This window comes from Prunus avium, chromosome 3 (genome assembly GCF_965620075.1).
Source record: "Prunus avium chromosome 3, drPruAviu1.hap1.1, whole genome shotgun sequence".
Taxonomy (NCBI): domain Eukaryota; kingdom Viridiplantae; phylum Streptophyta; class Magnoliopsida; order Rosales; family Rosaceae; genus Prunus; species Prunus avium.
Genome location: NC_142286.1, coordinates 7,276,113 through 7,291,478, shown reverse-complemented (window position 1 = coordinate 7,291,478; position 15,366 = coordinate 7,276,113). Strand labels below are relative to the sequence as shown.

The 15,366-nt window shown below is 35.6% G+C and overlaps 2 protein-coding genes and 1 non-coding gene across 3 annotated transcripts; all 3 read right to left on the bottom strand.

Annotated features, from left to right (window-relative positions):
- Window positions 1-1,717: 1,717 nt before the first annotated feature.
- LOC110750412 (uncharacterized) lies at window positions 1,718-3,860 on the bottom strand. The gene is made up of 3 exons (XM_021950745.2): window positions 3,080-3,860; window positions 2,572-2,744; window positions 1,718-2,145 (listed from the first exon to the last, which is right to left on the bottom strand). The coding sequence occupies exons 1-3, from the start codon at window positions 3,707-3,709 to the stop codon at window positions 1,980-1,982; spliced, it is 969 nt and encodes a 322-aa protein (XP_021806437.1). The 5' UTR covers window positions 3,710-3,860; the 3' UTR covers window positions 1,718-1,979.
- Window positions 3,861-7,368: 3,508 nt separating this feature from the next.
- On the bottom strand, window positions 7,369-8,266 carry LOC110750402 (uncharacterized). Its single transcript, XR_015834592.1, has 2 exons — window positions 8,126-8,266; window positions 7,369-7,616 (listed from the first exon to the last, which is right to left on the bottom strand). It is a non-coding gene; the product is annotated as an uncharacterized LOC110750402 (transcript).
- A 1,103-nt stretch (window positions 8,267-9,369) lies between these two features.
- LOC110750413 (EPIDERMAL PATTERNING FACTOR-like protein 8) lies at window positions 9,370-10,412 on the bottom strand. Its single transcript, XM_021950746.2, has 2 exons — window positions 10,130-10,412; window positions 9,370-9,779 (listed from the first exon to the last, which is right to left on the bottom strand). The coding sequence occupies exons 1-2, from the start codon at window positions 10,227-10,229 to the stop codon at window positions 9,529-9,531; spliced, it is 351 nt and encodes a 116-aa protein (XP_021806438.2). The 5' UTR covers window positions 10,230-10,412; the 3' UTR covers window positions 9,370-9,528.
- Between the last annotated feature and the right edge of the window lie 4,954 nt (window positions 10,413-15,366).

Genomic DNA, 15,366 nt, shown 5'->3' with positions numbered 1-15,366 from the left:
CAACTTAAATCAGTTAAATCCATCATGCAATGCATTTCCTTCCAATTTTTTGTGATAAACTAATAGATAATTGACTAAATAAACATCCTGCAAAGTTTCAATAAAAATTTCCAAGTTTTTCTTACAATTTCCGTGGTTTTTATTCAATTTTTTCTGATACCGATAATATCCCGATATTTCCTGCGATATTTCCATGTTTTTTGACTTCCGATATTTCCAATACCTCCGATATTTAAGACCTTGGTAAGGGTAGAATAAGAAAGGGAAAGAACAAAATTGATTAAAAAGTATAAAAAAGAAAAAGGGAGTGTAAGTAGAGAAAAGGGGAGTGGGGAAATCATATCCCCTTTTTTTTTTTTGTCCCCTTTTGTCAAAGGAATGAACAGCGTCAGTTTTTTTTAAAAGGAAACAAATCTATTGTTGCTGATGTGGCGTAGCTATAAGCATTAGATTAGTTGAATGGTCCAAATTTTATGAAATGTGGGTAAATGTACCAAATCTAAATGCAGAGACTCAGGATTCTGGATGGAGATCCTCGTCTTAGATTTTCTCTGCTAGAATTTACTTGTTTTTTCTCCTGCACACGCCACCTCACTAACATTCAATCTAAGATATATAACTAAGTAGAGAGAAAATCTAAACATACCATATGCTTTGCAAAGGTTTTTTCTTATCTTTTTACCATAGTAGATATTTCCCATGTGGAGACAAGAAAAAATGGCCAACCCAAAAATGGGCCAAAATGATGATGTTGAGAGAGAGAGAGAGAGAGTGAGTTAGTGTAGAATGCAAGATAGAAAAAGGTCCAAACTTTTCCTGACCGTGCAAGTTGCAACCACCAAGTGTAGTGTAGCTAAATAATGACTTTATTCATCTGTGTCTGTGTGCCTCCATACCCAATAATTCCTAGATATCACATCAAAAAGATAAGTAATTTTGGAGAGTATAAATGCAATAAGAAATAAATCAACCAATGAGGAGAATGACAATAATCACCAACAGAAGAAAGACAAAGCTGCATTTATCAAGAGACCCACTTCACATAATATGTGCAAAACTTTACAAACCACAAAGAAATAATATATCCGGAAACCCGCAGAATGACAAATAGATTTTATTTTGGTGCTCACACTACTTATGCCTTTGATATTTTATTAGGTCTTGGTCTCCCTCCACATCTTTTCTTCTATTTTTTGCCCTTTCCATCTTTTCCATTTCTATTATTATTTTAAGGTGAAGAGATGATCAGAGTTCCATTTAGTCAAAATCCAACAGCTCAAGTGTTGAATGCATATCAGAAAGATTACAAGCACAGCATGAGCACTGAGAAGGATGACCAGATATTTTAGTTGTCCTCATATGATTATTATTTTTTTCTATGCAAAATTACAAAAGCAGTTCTTCCACTTGCTCTTACTTCCAATTGTAAACCTACCAAACAAGAGTAAACACCACTTGGTTTTCAATTGAGTTCCAGTCTGCTCAAGGAGAAGGATGAAAAGACAAATGAGAACCCCCCAAAAAGGAGAAAAAACTTAGTTGCAACGGGGATAGTAAAACAATGCTATTCCCGCTTCACGGAAGTCTTTCTCCCCCAAAAGAAAAGGGTTGTTCCTCTTTCTTTTAAACATATAGAGCAGATTAGTACTAAATCAGAGGGATTCGCATAGAAGAAATATTTCACTGGGGCTTACAGATTATATACATAGACCTCATCTTTTCTCTAATCACAAAAACCTTTATTTCAATAATACAGGAGGTCCGAGGAGTCTGCCTAGTCTTTTCTTATTTGAACAGAGCATATTAATCGAAAGAAAAACTCAGGAACATTACCACCACAACATATTATACATCTATGTATATATGTATGGAATAAGAAACAGAAGGTAGCAATCATATATATCAGCTATTATGCTATTTCAACTATGTTACAAAACTCACAGCTAATATGTTATATATCCTAGAAGACAGAGAGTTGTCTAAGAGGCTGCAGTTAAAGGAGAATGGTGAGGAGCTCCATGGAAGAAATTGGACGAAGATGTGTGGCTGGGCTCGGTTTCATGTTTAACCCCTTGATTTTCTTCTTCTTCTTTTTCTTCTTCTTCAGCATCCCAAAGGAATTCAGCATATGAAGCCAGGACAAAACTGCAAAAGGAGGGGAGTTGATACGTTAGTTTAAACAATAACAAACACCAATAAGAAAATCCCTAACCGAGAAACAACAGAACAAGAGATCTCCTAGAATCCAAAACAATCCTGCATATGTGATCATAAGTTACAGAAACCCCGAGAGATATTCCATTACTAGTCAAAACATGTTGATTCATGTGAAATTTACTCAAAATATCTTCATGTATGGACAGAAAAATTTGACCAAATAGAGCATATTCTTAGCCACTCTTAAGAAAGCGGCCTCAGAATATACTGCAGTTTCAATCAAGATTATAAACATTAGGAACTTCAAAACATTTGATCAAACAAGTAATATAAGCTAAAGAAAACAAAGGAACTAAATTCGATAAACCGCATATGAAGAAGAAACTTTGATCAAAACAGGAACTTGTTTCTTACCAGTCGTCAGGGGAAGTTTTAACAGCTTGATCATAGTAATTCTCAGCTCGTTCAGCATCCTTCTGTGTTTTCCATATTATATCAGCATATAGTGATAAGACATTGGCATCATTTGGGTTCGCCAAAATCGCTCTTCCACAGTACTCCTCTGCTTTAGCATAATCTCCTCGGACCTATTCCCATTATTGCTAATCAGAGAAACTCCAAATTGATCAAAGATCAAATCTTCACGAAATATATATACACTTACACATTTATATATACACATAACATATTGAATGAAAAATACATTTGATCATTTACTTCTTCTTGATTGTTAATCTAACCAACCATGTAGTTTATCAGACAAAAAGCATAGCAATGTCCAAATAGTTATAGAATAACCCATCAATTAAGATGGCAATCTCCATTCTTTTGATCAGTTTTCTCATAAACCAAACAGGAAACCATAATCCAAGAAAGAGGGAAGCTTGCTATCTAGCTGTGCTTTATTTTTATAACCACTTACCTCTTTTAGAAACTTTGCATAGTTCCCAAGTAAGAGGCAATTTCCCGGGTCAGCTTGAATCATCTTCTGATAATAAGCATCTGTGCTCCCACTCCCATGATTGTTACTCTCAAAGAAACCAGAACCCCCTCCATCTCCACCGTCCGGTCCTTTCCCACTACCACCACCACCACATATCTTACCACCATTACTTCCCGCACCACCACCCAAAACTAGTGTCTGCAAACCATCGTCTTCTTTCCCCACAGCAGAGTCTTCATCTTCCATGAGCTTCACACCCAAACCAGAGCTTGAGAACAGCCTTTGGGTCGCAGATGAAGATATTGAGCTGGGTTTTAGCTCTTCTTCTTGTTCTTCAACATTTTTGGCCTTGGTTTTAGATTTCTTTCCAAGGCTTAGAGGTATGGGGTTCTTCTTTTTGGGCTTAGGTTGGCTTGGGATGTCTGCTTCTAACAAGATTTGGGTTGTTGTTTTCTTTGTTGAGTCGATTGAAGGTGAGTGAAAAGAAGAAAATGATGATAAGGAAACTGACCTGGTTCTAGTGAGGAGTGACTCTGGCTCTGGTGAGAAGTCTTTTGAGTGGGAAAGCCATGAGTTCAAGAGCGGAGCTGAGGAGCTTCTAAGAAGCATGCTTATAGCTTAACAAAGGTACAACTAAAAAAGGTTCTTCAGATATATTATATATATAAGGGAAAGTAAAGAAGTGCGGACTGCAGAAATGGTGGGAAGAGGGGAGAGAGAGAGAGAGAGGGAAAACCTCACTCCCTTGGAACAGTAAACTGCTAAAGCACCTTTAAAAAGAATAAATATTCTCTACAACAATTGTTTTCGTCACAAAAAAATAAAATAAAAGTTTTATTTATGAAGCTAATTTCCTTTTCTTGGAGATACCTGTCATGTTTATGTTGTTAGACAATACGATATTTTTTCCCGAGAGACAATAAAAAGAAAATGCGGATATTTTCTTGTCAAATAGTATACATTGTATTGCTAAACATTTAGACTAAAAATTCAGACAAGAATTCATCAAGAAGGTATATAGTTTAGATTAACAATTTGACGACATTTCTACTATTTACAATTGTCTTTTACTAAAACCTTATGTGCAAGTGTAATGAGCAATTTGGGCAAATTCGGTATCAAGTGGTAGGCGACAAAGATACAGCCGCTGCTGCAGTTGTTGATGGTTGATGATGGTGTGGTGTGGTTTGGTGTGGTGTCTTCACCGTATTAGCCCACGGCCAATGGCCAAAGTACACTAGCTTAACCAACATGTTGGACTAAACATCTTCACGTGAAGGGTAGGACTCACCACTGCCGATTTATTCGATTCCTTTTCTGCTTTACGATTGGTGTGATTGGACGGTCCATATTTCGCTTTCGGAAATGACCAAGTCGTTTTACCTTTCATTTTTCCCTCTCCTCCTCTTGCGTTGCGGCACTAATAAGTGCAATTGAATGGATTGATGCACCTTCTTAGTTGAAATTGAAAGAAACAGAGAAAAATGGACATGACAGCGCGGAGATTTTTTACGTTCTATGCCTGTTTAGACTGGTTGGCTTTCACGGATGTACTTGGTACTAATTTGAGGCCAAAACCGGTCTAAAACCATTTCAATTTGTCAGTTCGGCTGTGCAATTTAAAGGTAAAATCGATCCAATCCGAACTGTGCCAACTCTAACGAGTATATTACAATCTCATTGTGTCCCTCTAAATTACAAGATTTCCGTTTTTAAGAGGTCTAGATTACAATCTCATTGAATCCCTCATAAACTAGAGTAATATTACCTCATTACTACGTTCTTGAGTAAAACCTAACTTGTCCTAGTTAAATGTTCTCTTATTGAAGTTATTTGTACCCTATCAGAATGAGGGTATGAGAGTTCTTGTATTATTATTTAAGTTATCCAGGGGCTTTGTCAAAGACCTGCAAGTTAATCGAATCCAACATATCCACGCAGAAGCAGACTGTTGCAGATACCTTGGCAATGCAAGAACATGATCACTCCCAACCTTCTATTTGGTCATCTAATTTTCCCTTTTCAGTGGTTTGTAAATCTCTGTATGATTTTCGGATTTTAGGAATGTAATTTGTTTTAGACTTCCAAATAAATATATTAATAAAGTTCTTGTATTATTAGTGAGAATGGAAAATCAACATCAAGATCAACACCTACAATCACATGGTGCTTTTAGTTTGTTCCGGAGACAATGGCAATCAGTAAGCCAAGCTAATTGAGTTTGGCTGATGATAAGCCAGAATGTAACCCAAGAATCACTTTACATACAAAACACCATGAGAAAAACCAAAATGAAAAGAGCAACATAACTGCACCAAACATTAACCAACTCAATCATTCCAGTACTTTGAGGCAGACTGTGCAACAGCAATTTCATCAATAATTTTTACTAAAAGTGCAGGATACAATCAAGGGTTGAACTGTGACTGCATGTGTTGCTGCCGTTGGGGTGAGGACCATGAGGTGCCACCCCAACGTTCTCTGGGGATTACATGATTGGTACATGTCATATTCTGAACATTGCATTTCCATTTAAAGCCGAATCTCATGACAAATTATGTATGTATAGTATATCATGCACGAATAGGACATGATTGACAGACAAAAAGCACAAGCACATGATGGCAGATCAATGCATTTCCAACCCCCAAGCCTATTTAGAGCTCTAGGACCCTACCTCACAATGGCAATGAGCTTCTCAAATTTGCTGTAATCAGGTAGCAGGCCTATAATATGCATCGGAGGCATGATTAAACTCCCCGATGCAGTTTCTGCTTTCGTATTGCAGTTCTCTCTACCAACTTCGACAGTAACTTTCCAGTGTAACGCTATTGTCAGAGTTAATTCAAGAAACCTAGAAGGACTTACTACATTTGACTTGGTATATAATCTAAACCACACATCTCATCCCTAAAGTTCTTGGTATATGATTGTGTTTGATAGAAACTCAAAACGGATCTACTAAAATTTCCAGAATTTGCTTTCATGTGCATTAAGGACAAGAAAATCAAGAGCCACTGCTTATTCATCCTTTGATAATTACAGCATTTGAAACTAAATTTTGTGTATGTCATCTAGCCCACTAGTATTTATCACAAGAAGTTGCTCCTCTTTTAATGTATAGGCTACGACTACCCATCCAGTCTATCATTATATACAATAAATGCTTACTAGGTCATTTTCTAAATCGTGAGCCCTTGTTTGGTCGACTCCTTTCATCCCATACAGAAGCCCAGAAGAAAAGAGACATCCAAAAAAGAACAGCAAAAAAGATCTGCACTTTGTCCTGAAACTTGGAGAAAGATGCTACAAGACCTGTTTCAACAAAAAGGTCCAGTGAGGGACTTTGGGTCAGCATTTTAGACAAACTGTACCAAAGCAAGGAAAAAACAGTGTCACAAGATTCATATGTGATAGACAAGCAGTTCTATGACCAGATGTGAACATATATAAGCTTTGCGAAAGTGAACATGTAAAAGTATGCCAACAACATTATAAATCAGATATACATTTGTTAAGAGAAGAAAGGGAAGGCGAGAGTGGAGGTGTGGGAGTGAGTTTCCATCAACCAAGTATTTCATAATCTACAACTAATTTATTTACTTATCGCAACATATATACATCACCAAAATTCTCTACTTAGATGCAATTATTTTCATTCAAAGCATAAGCCACTTGTTGGCTCTCTTTTGTGCCCTTATCTTGCTCTGCCATCACTGACCTTATATACAATTGAAACCTCCATTATTTCAATAATCAGTACACATACAATTGCATTTCTATCATTATGTTACTTTAGAAATTATAACTAACCTAAACTACCTTGCAGCTCAACCAAAAAAGTAAAAACAAAAAGGTGCTGTACCCAAACCACGGGAAACTATCATTATGTTACTTTAGAAATTATAACTAACCTCAACTATTGCTATCAAATATCTGCAACCTCATTCCATCAAGATTAGATTCCACAAACTTTGAGACATGGAGATAACAGATGGAGTACATGCTTAAAAGCTTTAGCTACATTGATTGTTCATGGCTATGTCTGGTTCAATTTGCGGTGAATGATAATGTTTGTTGGTTTACCATTATTCCCAAAAGATGTGAACCAACAATTGTTCTATATTCCAGCACTCCCTCCCTCTCCCCCTACCGCTCAACATGTGGGTTTCTACCATTAGAGCCTAATATATAAAATTCACATTAGATCAGGAGGATGAATCAAGATATCCAGGCCTTGATACCATATAAAGTATTTGACAAAAGAGTAGCTGAATGAATCTGCCATTAATTAGGATTACAGCAATAACCTCATTATTACAATGGCTTACAATCAGTTTCATCACCACAACTAATCTCAAATGATTATAGCCCTATAACTAATATTACAACGTACTTTAGTCACTACAACCAACCTTAGGAAGCTAAGATTGAGTGCAGTTGATGCACTAAACCTTATGCTATCTATCCCTGGGACTCCTTACTTCGGATCAAACCGGCTCCATGAATTCAGAATCTAATTTTCATCAGTATAAATAGGTTAGCCAAACAAGAAAACAAGTCCCAAGACTCATATCTCATCTGTACAATCTAACGTGTTGGTAAAATTTTATCAATTTATAAAAAAGATGGAAATGGTGGTTGATAAGTGCAGGAATGTTAGTTTCAGTTTAAGGAATGGTGCACTTTCACTACTCTAAACATCAAATAACACGCCAGGTACCATAAGAGTGCAAGTAAGACACTTGAAAAAATTGAACTTTTGCCAATTGCAATATACAAGCTCAGAACCCAGCTCAACAACCACAGCACAACACATAAAAAGCAAATATCAATACCACAAATTTCATTCATTCCCTAATATATATATTAACAATAACAAAATTGAACATCTTACTCTCAAAATTAACCCTAAGACCCCAATTACAATTCCAAATTTCAAATCTAGCAGCTCAATTCCATGGAAACGAAACTATCGGGTCTTAATTCTACGAATTATAAGAACAATATGAGTATGAGCAATACCTGTGAGGCTAGTGGAGTCAGATTCTGGGGGAGGCAGAGGCGGCCCGGAATTGGCGGCAAAGCAACGACCGGACCTAGAAGGAAGAGCGACATAAGGACGGCCGGGATGAAGCGGGAATGGGGAGGCGCGATTGGCGGAGGCAGGAGGGGTGAAGTGATGGCGGGTGCAGGGGATTGAGAAGGAGAGGAGGAAGAGAGAGTTTGGGAGGGGGAGTGGTAATGGCTTGTATGGTGTTGAAGGAAGGAGAGTTGCTGCCACTGCCATTTTTGGGAAGTTCGGGAATTTTGTTTGTTGTGAATTTTGAGCCAACTTGGAGTATATATTGGTGGCAGAGGCCTAATTTGGGCTTGAGGCTTCCTCACTATTGGGCTCAATTTTATTCTAAGTATCAAACTTGGGGCCCAAAAGAAAAAACAATTATAATACTTTTTTTTTTCCATTTGGGTTAGGCATCTCCCTCCTCGTAGATTACGGTAGTTTAGAATATCATTTTGTGACTTAAAAAAAATAGATTTCTTGTTAATATTAGTGTCATGTAATCAAATGATAAATTTTCAAACACGAAAAACCACTATTTAACAAAAACATATAATTTTTAGGCCACTCATAAATTATTCATGCAAAAGTTAGCAAAATGAAAAACCATTGTACTTATTTGTTTAAATTATAAAATAACATTGTAAGATGGACCCGAACGAGTAATTTGTGTCATATTAAATAATACTTGGTGTATATCAAACATACAAAACTATACCAATACTAAGAGTACCATGATCTTGCTTACAAAACTTAAGATTTGATCATTTACATAAACAGGGGCCAAAGTTGAGTAATTAATACTTCCCAGTTTCAAGCATTATGAAATTTCAAAGTGTATGAATGTAGACAAAATGCTTACTTTTGAAGTGTTGTCTTTTCCATAGTACACTGGTTGCTTTTTATGAATTTTCATCAGCAAGCTTAAAGCATGACATCTCATTGTTTTGGTACAAATAGTTAGGTGCATACATCTGAACCCTTTATTTTGGTAAAACAGTGACAACAACACAGTGATGTACTGTTTTGTTAGTGCATACAGACCTATCAGTTGCACAAGAATTCATGAACACAGAAAAGAAAACAAAATAAAAATAAAATGAAGCAGCAGCTGATACTGATAGGTAGAAATTAATATATAATTAATCAGTATCTACAAACACATAACAGGTGCACAGTGCACATCTAAATGATTGATTTCTAAACCTTTGTTTTTTTTTTTTTTGAAGTCTTATCTTTTCAGAGCACACCATGCATGAGCTAGAGAGATCAGAACTTGACAGCTTAGGTAGAACAGAAGGTTCATCTAATAATAAGTATATATATGCTAGTTTCTATATAAGGGACAGGTGAAGAATAAGAGATCTCAAGGTTGAAATAGCTTATTTCCACATCTGCATTTCCATGAGAGCAAATAATAGCTGTCATCTTCTTCTCCATGAGATGACAAGCTGAAGCGCTTTGTTTTGTGAACTGGGATGACCAGAGTAGCAATGCAAGGCCTGCAATTCAAGCACTTGTTTTGACATCCAGGAGGCCTTGAACCCAAAACCATTTTGCTTTGCCTGAATTCATCATCATCACTCTCACTGTTGTTGTTTGAATGCAGAGAATCCACTGGCAATGTTCAAAGCAGAACCAAAACACAACATGAAAAATGAAGAAAGCTACTTGATCAAAAGCCATAACCCAAGTAATATAAGTCTTTGTACTATCTAAATAATAAAATAAAAAACAGAAAACAGAACAAGAATCTCAATTAGAGAGGTTGGTTTTGAGGACAGTCAATGAATAAAACACAACCAATTTGAAGAACCCAATTTGTATTTTCAACTTTTAGTGAGAACAGAAAGCTCTAAACACAAACAATTGAAAAACCCAATTTGTATTTTTCAACTTTCAATGAGAACAGCAGGCTCTAAATAGTCTTTTATTGAAGTGGGGTGGTTTAGTTTAGTTTTTTTTACCTGTGTTGGGAAGCAGAATTGTGAGCAAAAAGATGGAAGCCACAGTGATTATTGCAACTTTGAGGCCATGTACATGATAGCTTCTGCTTGCAGGAGCCATCAGATGATCAGTCTTTGAAGGATGATGATGCTTCTGATGTTTGTTACAGTGAAGAAAGGGTATGATGCTGTGCAAGAAGCACAGGAGAAGAGAGGATTGGTGGTTGACAAAGGAAGAGACTCAATTAATGGAAGCTATTTATATTATTTTAGACGTGGTGGAAACAAATGCTGTTTCTTTTCTACACTACATTTCTCTGTAGCCCATGTCTTGCATGCACCAATAAAAAGACTTTGATTTTGTGGAAAATGTAATTTTTCTTGGTCATTTTGGGGACTGTTACCCCTGACACAAGGTTTTTAGTGAAAGACTGAAGCGACTATTTGACGATCTTGGGATAGGCAACGTGGTTAATCAATTGTCTGGTAAGTGGAAACACTGATCCACCAAATTGCCCTTAATTAGCTTTCTTTTTTTCTCCTTTTTGGCATATCTGAATTTTAAATTTTGATGCAGAAATATTTTTCCACAAAAAAAAAAAATTGAATGGTTTCTGGGTCATAGAAGCGTTTTCTAGAAAAGTATATGCTTTTTCAAGAAGCCCTTCTAAGTGCTTTTTTAAGAAGCACTTGGATTTTTTATGAGCATAAATACTTCCTAGAAAAGTAGTCCAAACCAGCCCACCATTACTCTCATGTCTGATTCTACATTGGTTTTTTTATTCTGCAAGGACCTATTTCCAGAATTATTACAAAATATTCGATGGAGCAAAAATGCTAGCTAGCTGCATTCAATTATGGTATGGAATAATAGAAATAGTCCAAACACTTCCTACAGTCAATGGTTGTCTCTTTCTGTTTGGTGATTGAAAAAGTTGATTGGATTGCCCAATTTTTTACCATTTGTGGGTACAAAGGGCGAAGAGAAAACAAAGTAGAAGATGCGTATTTTGGATAACAACACTCAACTGTAATATCTTATGAAGTTTTATATACGCACATCATATATGTCAAGTATATACATATTATATACAAAATCGTATATACAGGTATATATATTTATTATATATCTCGATTTACCCTGTCATGTATGTAATTTACATATTTTTTTATGAAAAAAAGGGAGTCCAACGCGAGGACTTCTTAAGAAATTTACACATTTTATTGTTAACCTTTTATGCATATAAAATTGTACCACGAGGTCTTGATGTTCATCTCTCATTGGCTTGGCTAGATGTTTTTCTTCCGTACGAGCAAGCAAAGAATCTTCATATTGATGACATCTTTGTCAAACATAAAACCAATGAATCACCATAGTTAATATTGGAAAATGAAGTTGAAAACTAGAATGAGGATAACATATCTAATGGATGACTGAGATTAAAATTCATGAGCTAGTCCTTAACATCGCTATTAAGCGATATTTAAACTAAGATTATAAACTTTTTTGGGAAAACCCTGCAATCCAAAACCTTTAGTAAACTCAAATATATATGTAAATTATGTGTATTAGGAAAATTCAGATGATTTTGCGTTGGTTTCTTGAAGAAGCAAGTTGAAAATATATCAAACAAATCTAATCACCAAAAGAGAAAGTGCTTTAACAGAACTGTGTTTAGAGCAGTGTATAGGAGAATCCAAGTAATTACTGATCACTGCAATAGACAACGTGCAAGCTACAGCTGACCTTGTAAACCCTGCAGATGCACACTTGGTAAAAGCAAACACCAAACAGTTCTAAGATTTTTCACCAAAAAAAGTAAACACCAAACAGTTCTTAAGATTTCTTGCCTTTTTACAGCTTTTAGACTCTACTTACACAACAACAAGAAGGAAAATTAACTGCCTCTTGGGAAACCTGCAACATTTAACCTTCTCACTTTTCCAAAGAACTTGTTTGTAAAACTTTGCCATCTTCTCTTATCCCCAAAACCTGTAAAAATAAGAAAAAAGAAAGAGAAGAAGAAGAAGCAACCCTGTGAGTGTGACTAATATAATGATGAATTCTACACTGAAATATCAGTTTTGTAAATTTAGAGGGGAAAAAATATCATATATTTGATAGCCTTGGTACATTTCTCATTATATTCTCAAGTCAAGCTCAGAGTCGGATCATGTCATAAATCAATCTCATCTTTACCTAAAAAAACACCTCTATTCAATTTAGAAAAGCCCTGCTCTTATAGCCTCAAGTTAAAAGAATATTCCAAAAAAACATAAATAAAAATTTAGGATCCTTCTTATTGAGATGGGCGATAACATACTAAACTCACACACACTACACAGATGTTATGACTCGAACTCAAGACTTTTTCTGAAAGGAGCATTTGCCCAAAAAAGCATTTTTATGTGTCAATTGAGCTTTTTTTATTATATATATTAATTGGAAGTTAATTTTACTGGTTTTCGATCAGCAAAAATATATATAATTAAAGCTTTTTCCCCTTGCAGGGTTTGCAGCGTTGCAGCTACATATATGCAAAAGGACATTGTTCCTCGTTAAATTCAAAACACCCATGAAAATGGTAAAAGTGAATTGTTATTCTTGGTCAATTTTCCATAAATGGCAGTCATGAATTGTTCAAAGCACCAATTCGGGGCACATAATAGGTCTCCTTGTCTCAGAGTTGGCCCCAAATGATCGGCGCGATTCTAGCTACTCAAACAAATCTACCACTTTCTCCTGTTTGCAATAAGCTCTTCACTCTTGTACCCACATTTTGCACTTATAAATATATATGGAATGATTCATGAAGGAGAAGATTCAAACATTGACAATATTGGGTGAGAGTAACTGCTATTATATAATCCTCTCTCTATCAATAAGACACTAGACTCGTCCACCACTATGCGACGCATAGAGAAAAACTTACATGTTATGTACAATGAATGTTTCTTTATTTTAACATCACGTGACATCTCTCATATCGCATTAAAGAGATTCAGGAACATCCAGTCCATATAATCGGAATAGCCAAGTTTTTTTTTGACACACAACAGTAGAGATTATAATAACATCCTATATGCTAGGAGTACATAAGCTCAAATTTATGAAAGATGAAAAAATAGAACACAATCATGTCAGTTGGGATCAAACTATTTAGAGCAAAGTTTAGGGCATTACTATGATGTAATTGTCTTTCTATTCTTGTGGTATCCTTGACTTCGGATGTTTGTAATACTACATTGAACATAAGGTTAAAGATTATAAAATCAAATTATCTGGAAGATAGAAAGAAAAAGTAAATGTAAATCAAATGATTTATGCTTCTGTAACAGAAATATATATATATATATATATTTTTACCCTAAAAAGTAAAAAGTAAGGAAGACAAGACAGATGCTATGTCTTTTCATATGTAGTTGTACTTGATCCTGTTGAAATCACAAGCATAACGTCATTCGGGTTACTTTCTTTCCTCTTTTTCTTTCTTTCTTTTTCTTTTTAGCGTTTTAATTTGAACAAGAAAAAGTGGCATTTGTCAAAGATTTTAAATTGGATCAGGAGACATTTACATTTCCAATTAAAGAAGGGATTCAATTTCATTTACTCTTCCAAGCGTGACGTTGTTCGTGTACAGAGTTGACACTGTTGGGCACCAGAGGATTATGTGTTCTTTTTTTTGGTCAAGGAGGATTATGTGTTCTTGATGAAGCAAAAAGCTCTTTTGCAACAGCTGCTCAGTATCAATTTCTGCCTCCCACTTGTAAGAGCAACTCCACCCATTTGCCCTAAGCCATAGCAAAGGGGGAGCTAGGGCAGCCACTATTTACGTGAATAGTGGTTGCCCTTGCAAATAGTATTTTGTGTTTCCACCCATTGCCATGGCTAAGGGCAATTACTATTCATTTTTATGTTTTTTTCACAAATTTTTTTACCTCAATAATTAATTTGGACAAAATTTTTTAAAAATATTTTTGGTGTGAGAAGTGAAAAATATGACTAAGTATTTATTTTTAAAAAATCTGAATTTTTTTGTTTTTTGTTTTTGATTTTTTTAAAAAAAATTTGTTGCTGACGTCAGCAACCCTCATTTTGGACCTCGGGCTGAACTGGCCTTCGGGCTAGCCCGACTTGCTGGGACCCACAGCCTGCCCGGGCTTGGGCTCACCGCTGGAAGATGTTTTTTTCGTTTTTATCCCCCCAGCCTTGGGCTAGGCCCCTCGCTGGAATCGCTCTAACAGTGCGGCCTCTGTCAAAGCTTTCAAATTTTGCTCTTCATTGTATTGGTGGTTTTTGTTTTACTCAGGCGTATTATTATTATGTTGGGTTATGTAATCAAATGGTCCTTAAATTTATACTTTAGTTGCATTTTAGTTCCTCAACTAAATTATTTGTTCAAATGATCTACAAACTCTTTATTAATCGGCGCATTGATTCTATCGTTACATTCTGTCAAAATTACAGTTAAATATAAAGGTAAAATAGTTCAGTTAAATAAAATATTAAATAAATTAAAAACTAAAAATCAAAAGAAAAAAAACCATATCTCCCTCTCCCACCTCCCAGCCCCCAGCGCCCCATCTTCTCCTCCCCACAGCCCACCCTCTCTTTCCCTCCCTCTCGAGAGAGGGAGAGAGAGAGCTCTCACCTCCTCACTTTGAAGGTGTGAAGAGAGATAGCAGAAACAAGTGGTAGATTTGCGGCATGGGTCTTTGGCTTTTTCCTTAATCTGTTTGCCAAGAGTTGAAGACCCACGATGGAATATTGTTCGACTAATGGGATTGGGAGGATAAGATGGGGTTGGGAATTGGAGTGGGGAGGATGAGATGGGGTTGGGTTGGGTTGGGTGGGCTGTTTTTTTTTTTTTTTTTTAAAAATTATTCTTTTATAGTTTTTAATTAATTTAAAAAATAAAGAAAATTTTGTCATATATTTTTATCGTATATTTTTATTTTTTAGTTGTCAAAAGTCTTATTTACTCTCCACAAATGTTAACAGAAAATGTAACGGTAAGACTAATGTGCCAATTAATAAAGAGTTGGTAGACTATTTAAACGAATAATTTAGTTAAGGGATCAAAATGCAACTTGAGTAAAAGTTTGAGGACCTTTTGAGTAAATAACTCTTTTTATGTTTTTCCTTGACTGTCACTTTAGATCATTTGTATGTTGTACATTAAATATATATATACAATGTAGCAATAGCTTGAGAGAAATCAGAACTCTATTTTGCTTTAAAGTATTTGAGCTACAAA

Coding starts and splice junctions, on each gene's coding strand:
- LOC110750413 (XM_021950746.2), bottom strand. CDS start 10,229: ATGGCTCCTGCAAGCAGAAGCTATCATGTACATGGCCTCAAAGTTGCA. Junction 9,780..10,129: donor AATTCTGCTTCCCAACACAG/GTAAAAAAAACT, acceptor GAACATTGCCAG/TGGATTCTCTGCATTCAAAC.
- LOC110750412 (XM_021950745.2), bottom strand. CDS start 3,709: ATGCTTCTTAGAAGCTCCTCAGCTCCGCTCTTGAACTCATGGCTTTCC. Junction 2,745..3,079: donor ATGCAAAGTTTCTAAAAGAG/GTAAGTGGTTAT, acceptor TAATGGGAATAG/GTCCGAGGAGATTATGCTAA. Junction 2,146..2,571: donor AAAACTTCCCCTGACGACTG/GTAAGAAACAAG, acceptor CTCCTTTTGCAG/TTTTGTCCTGGCTTCATATG.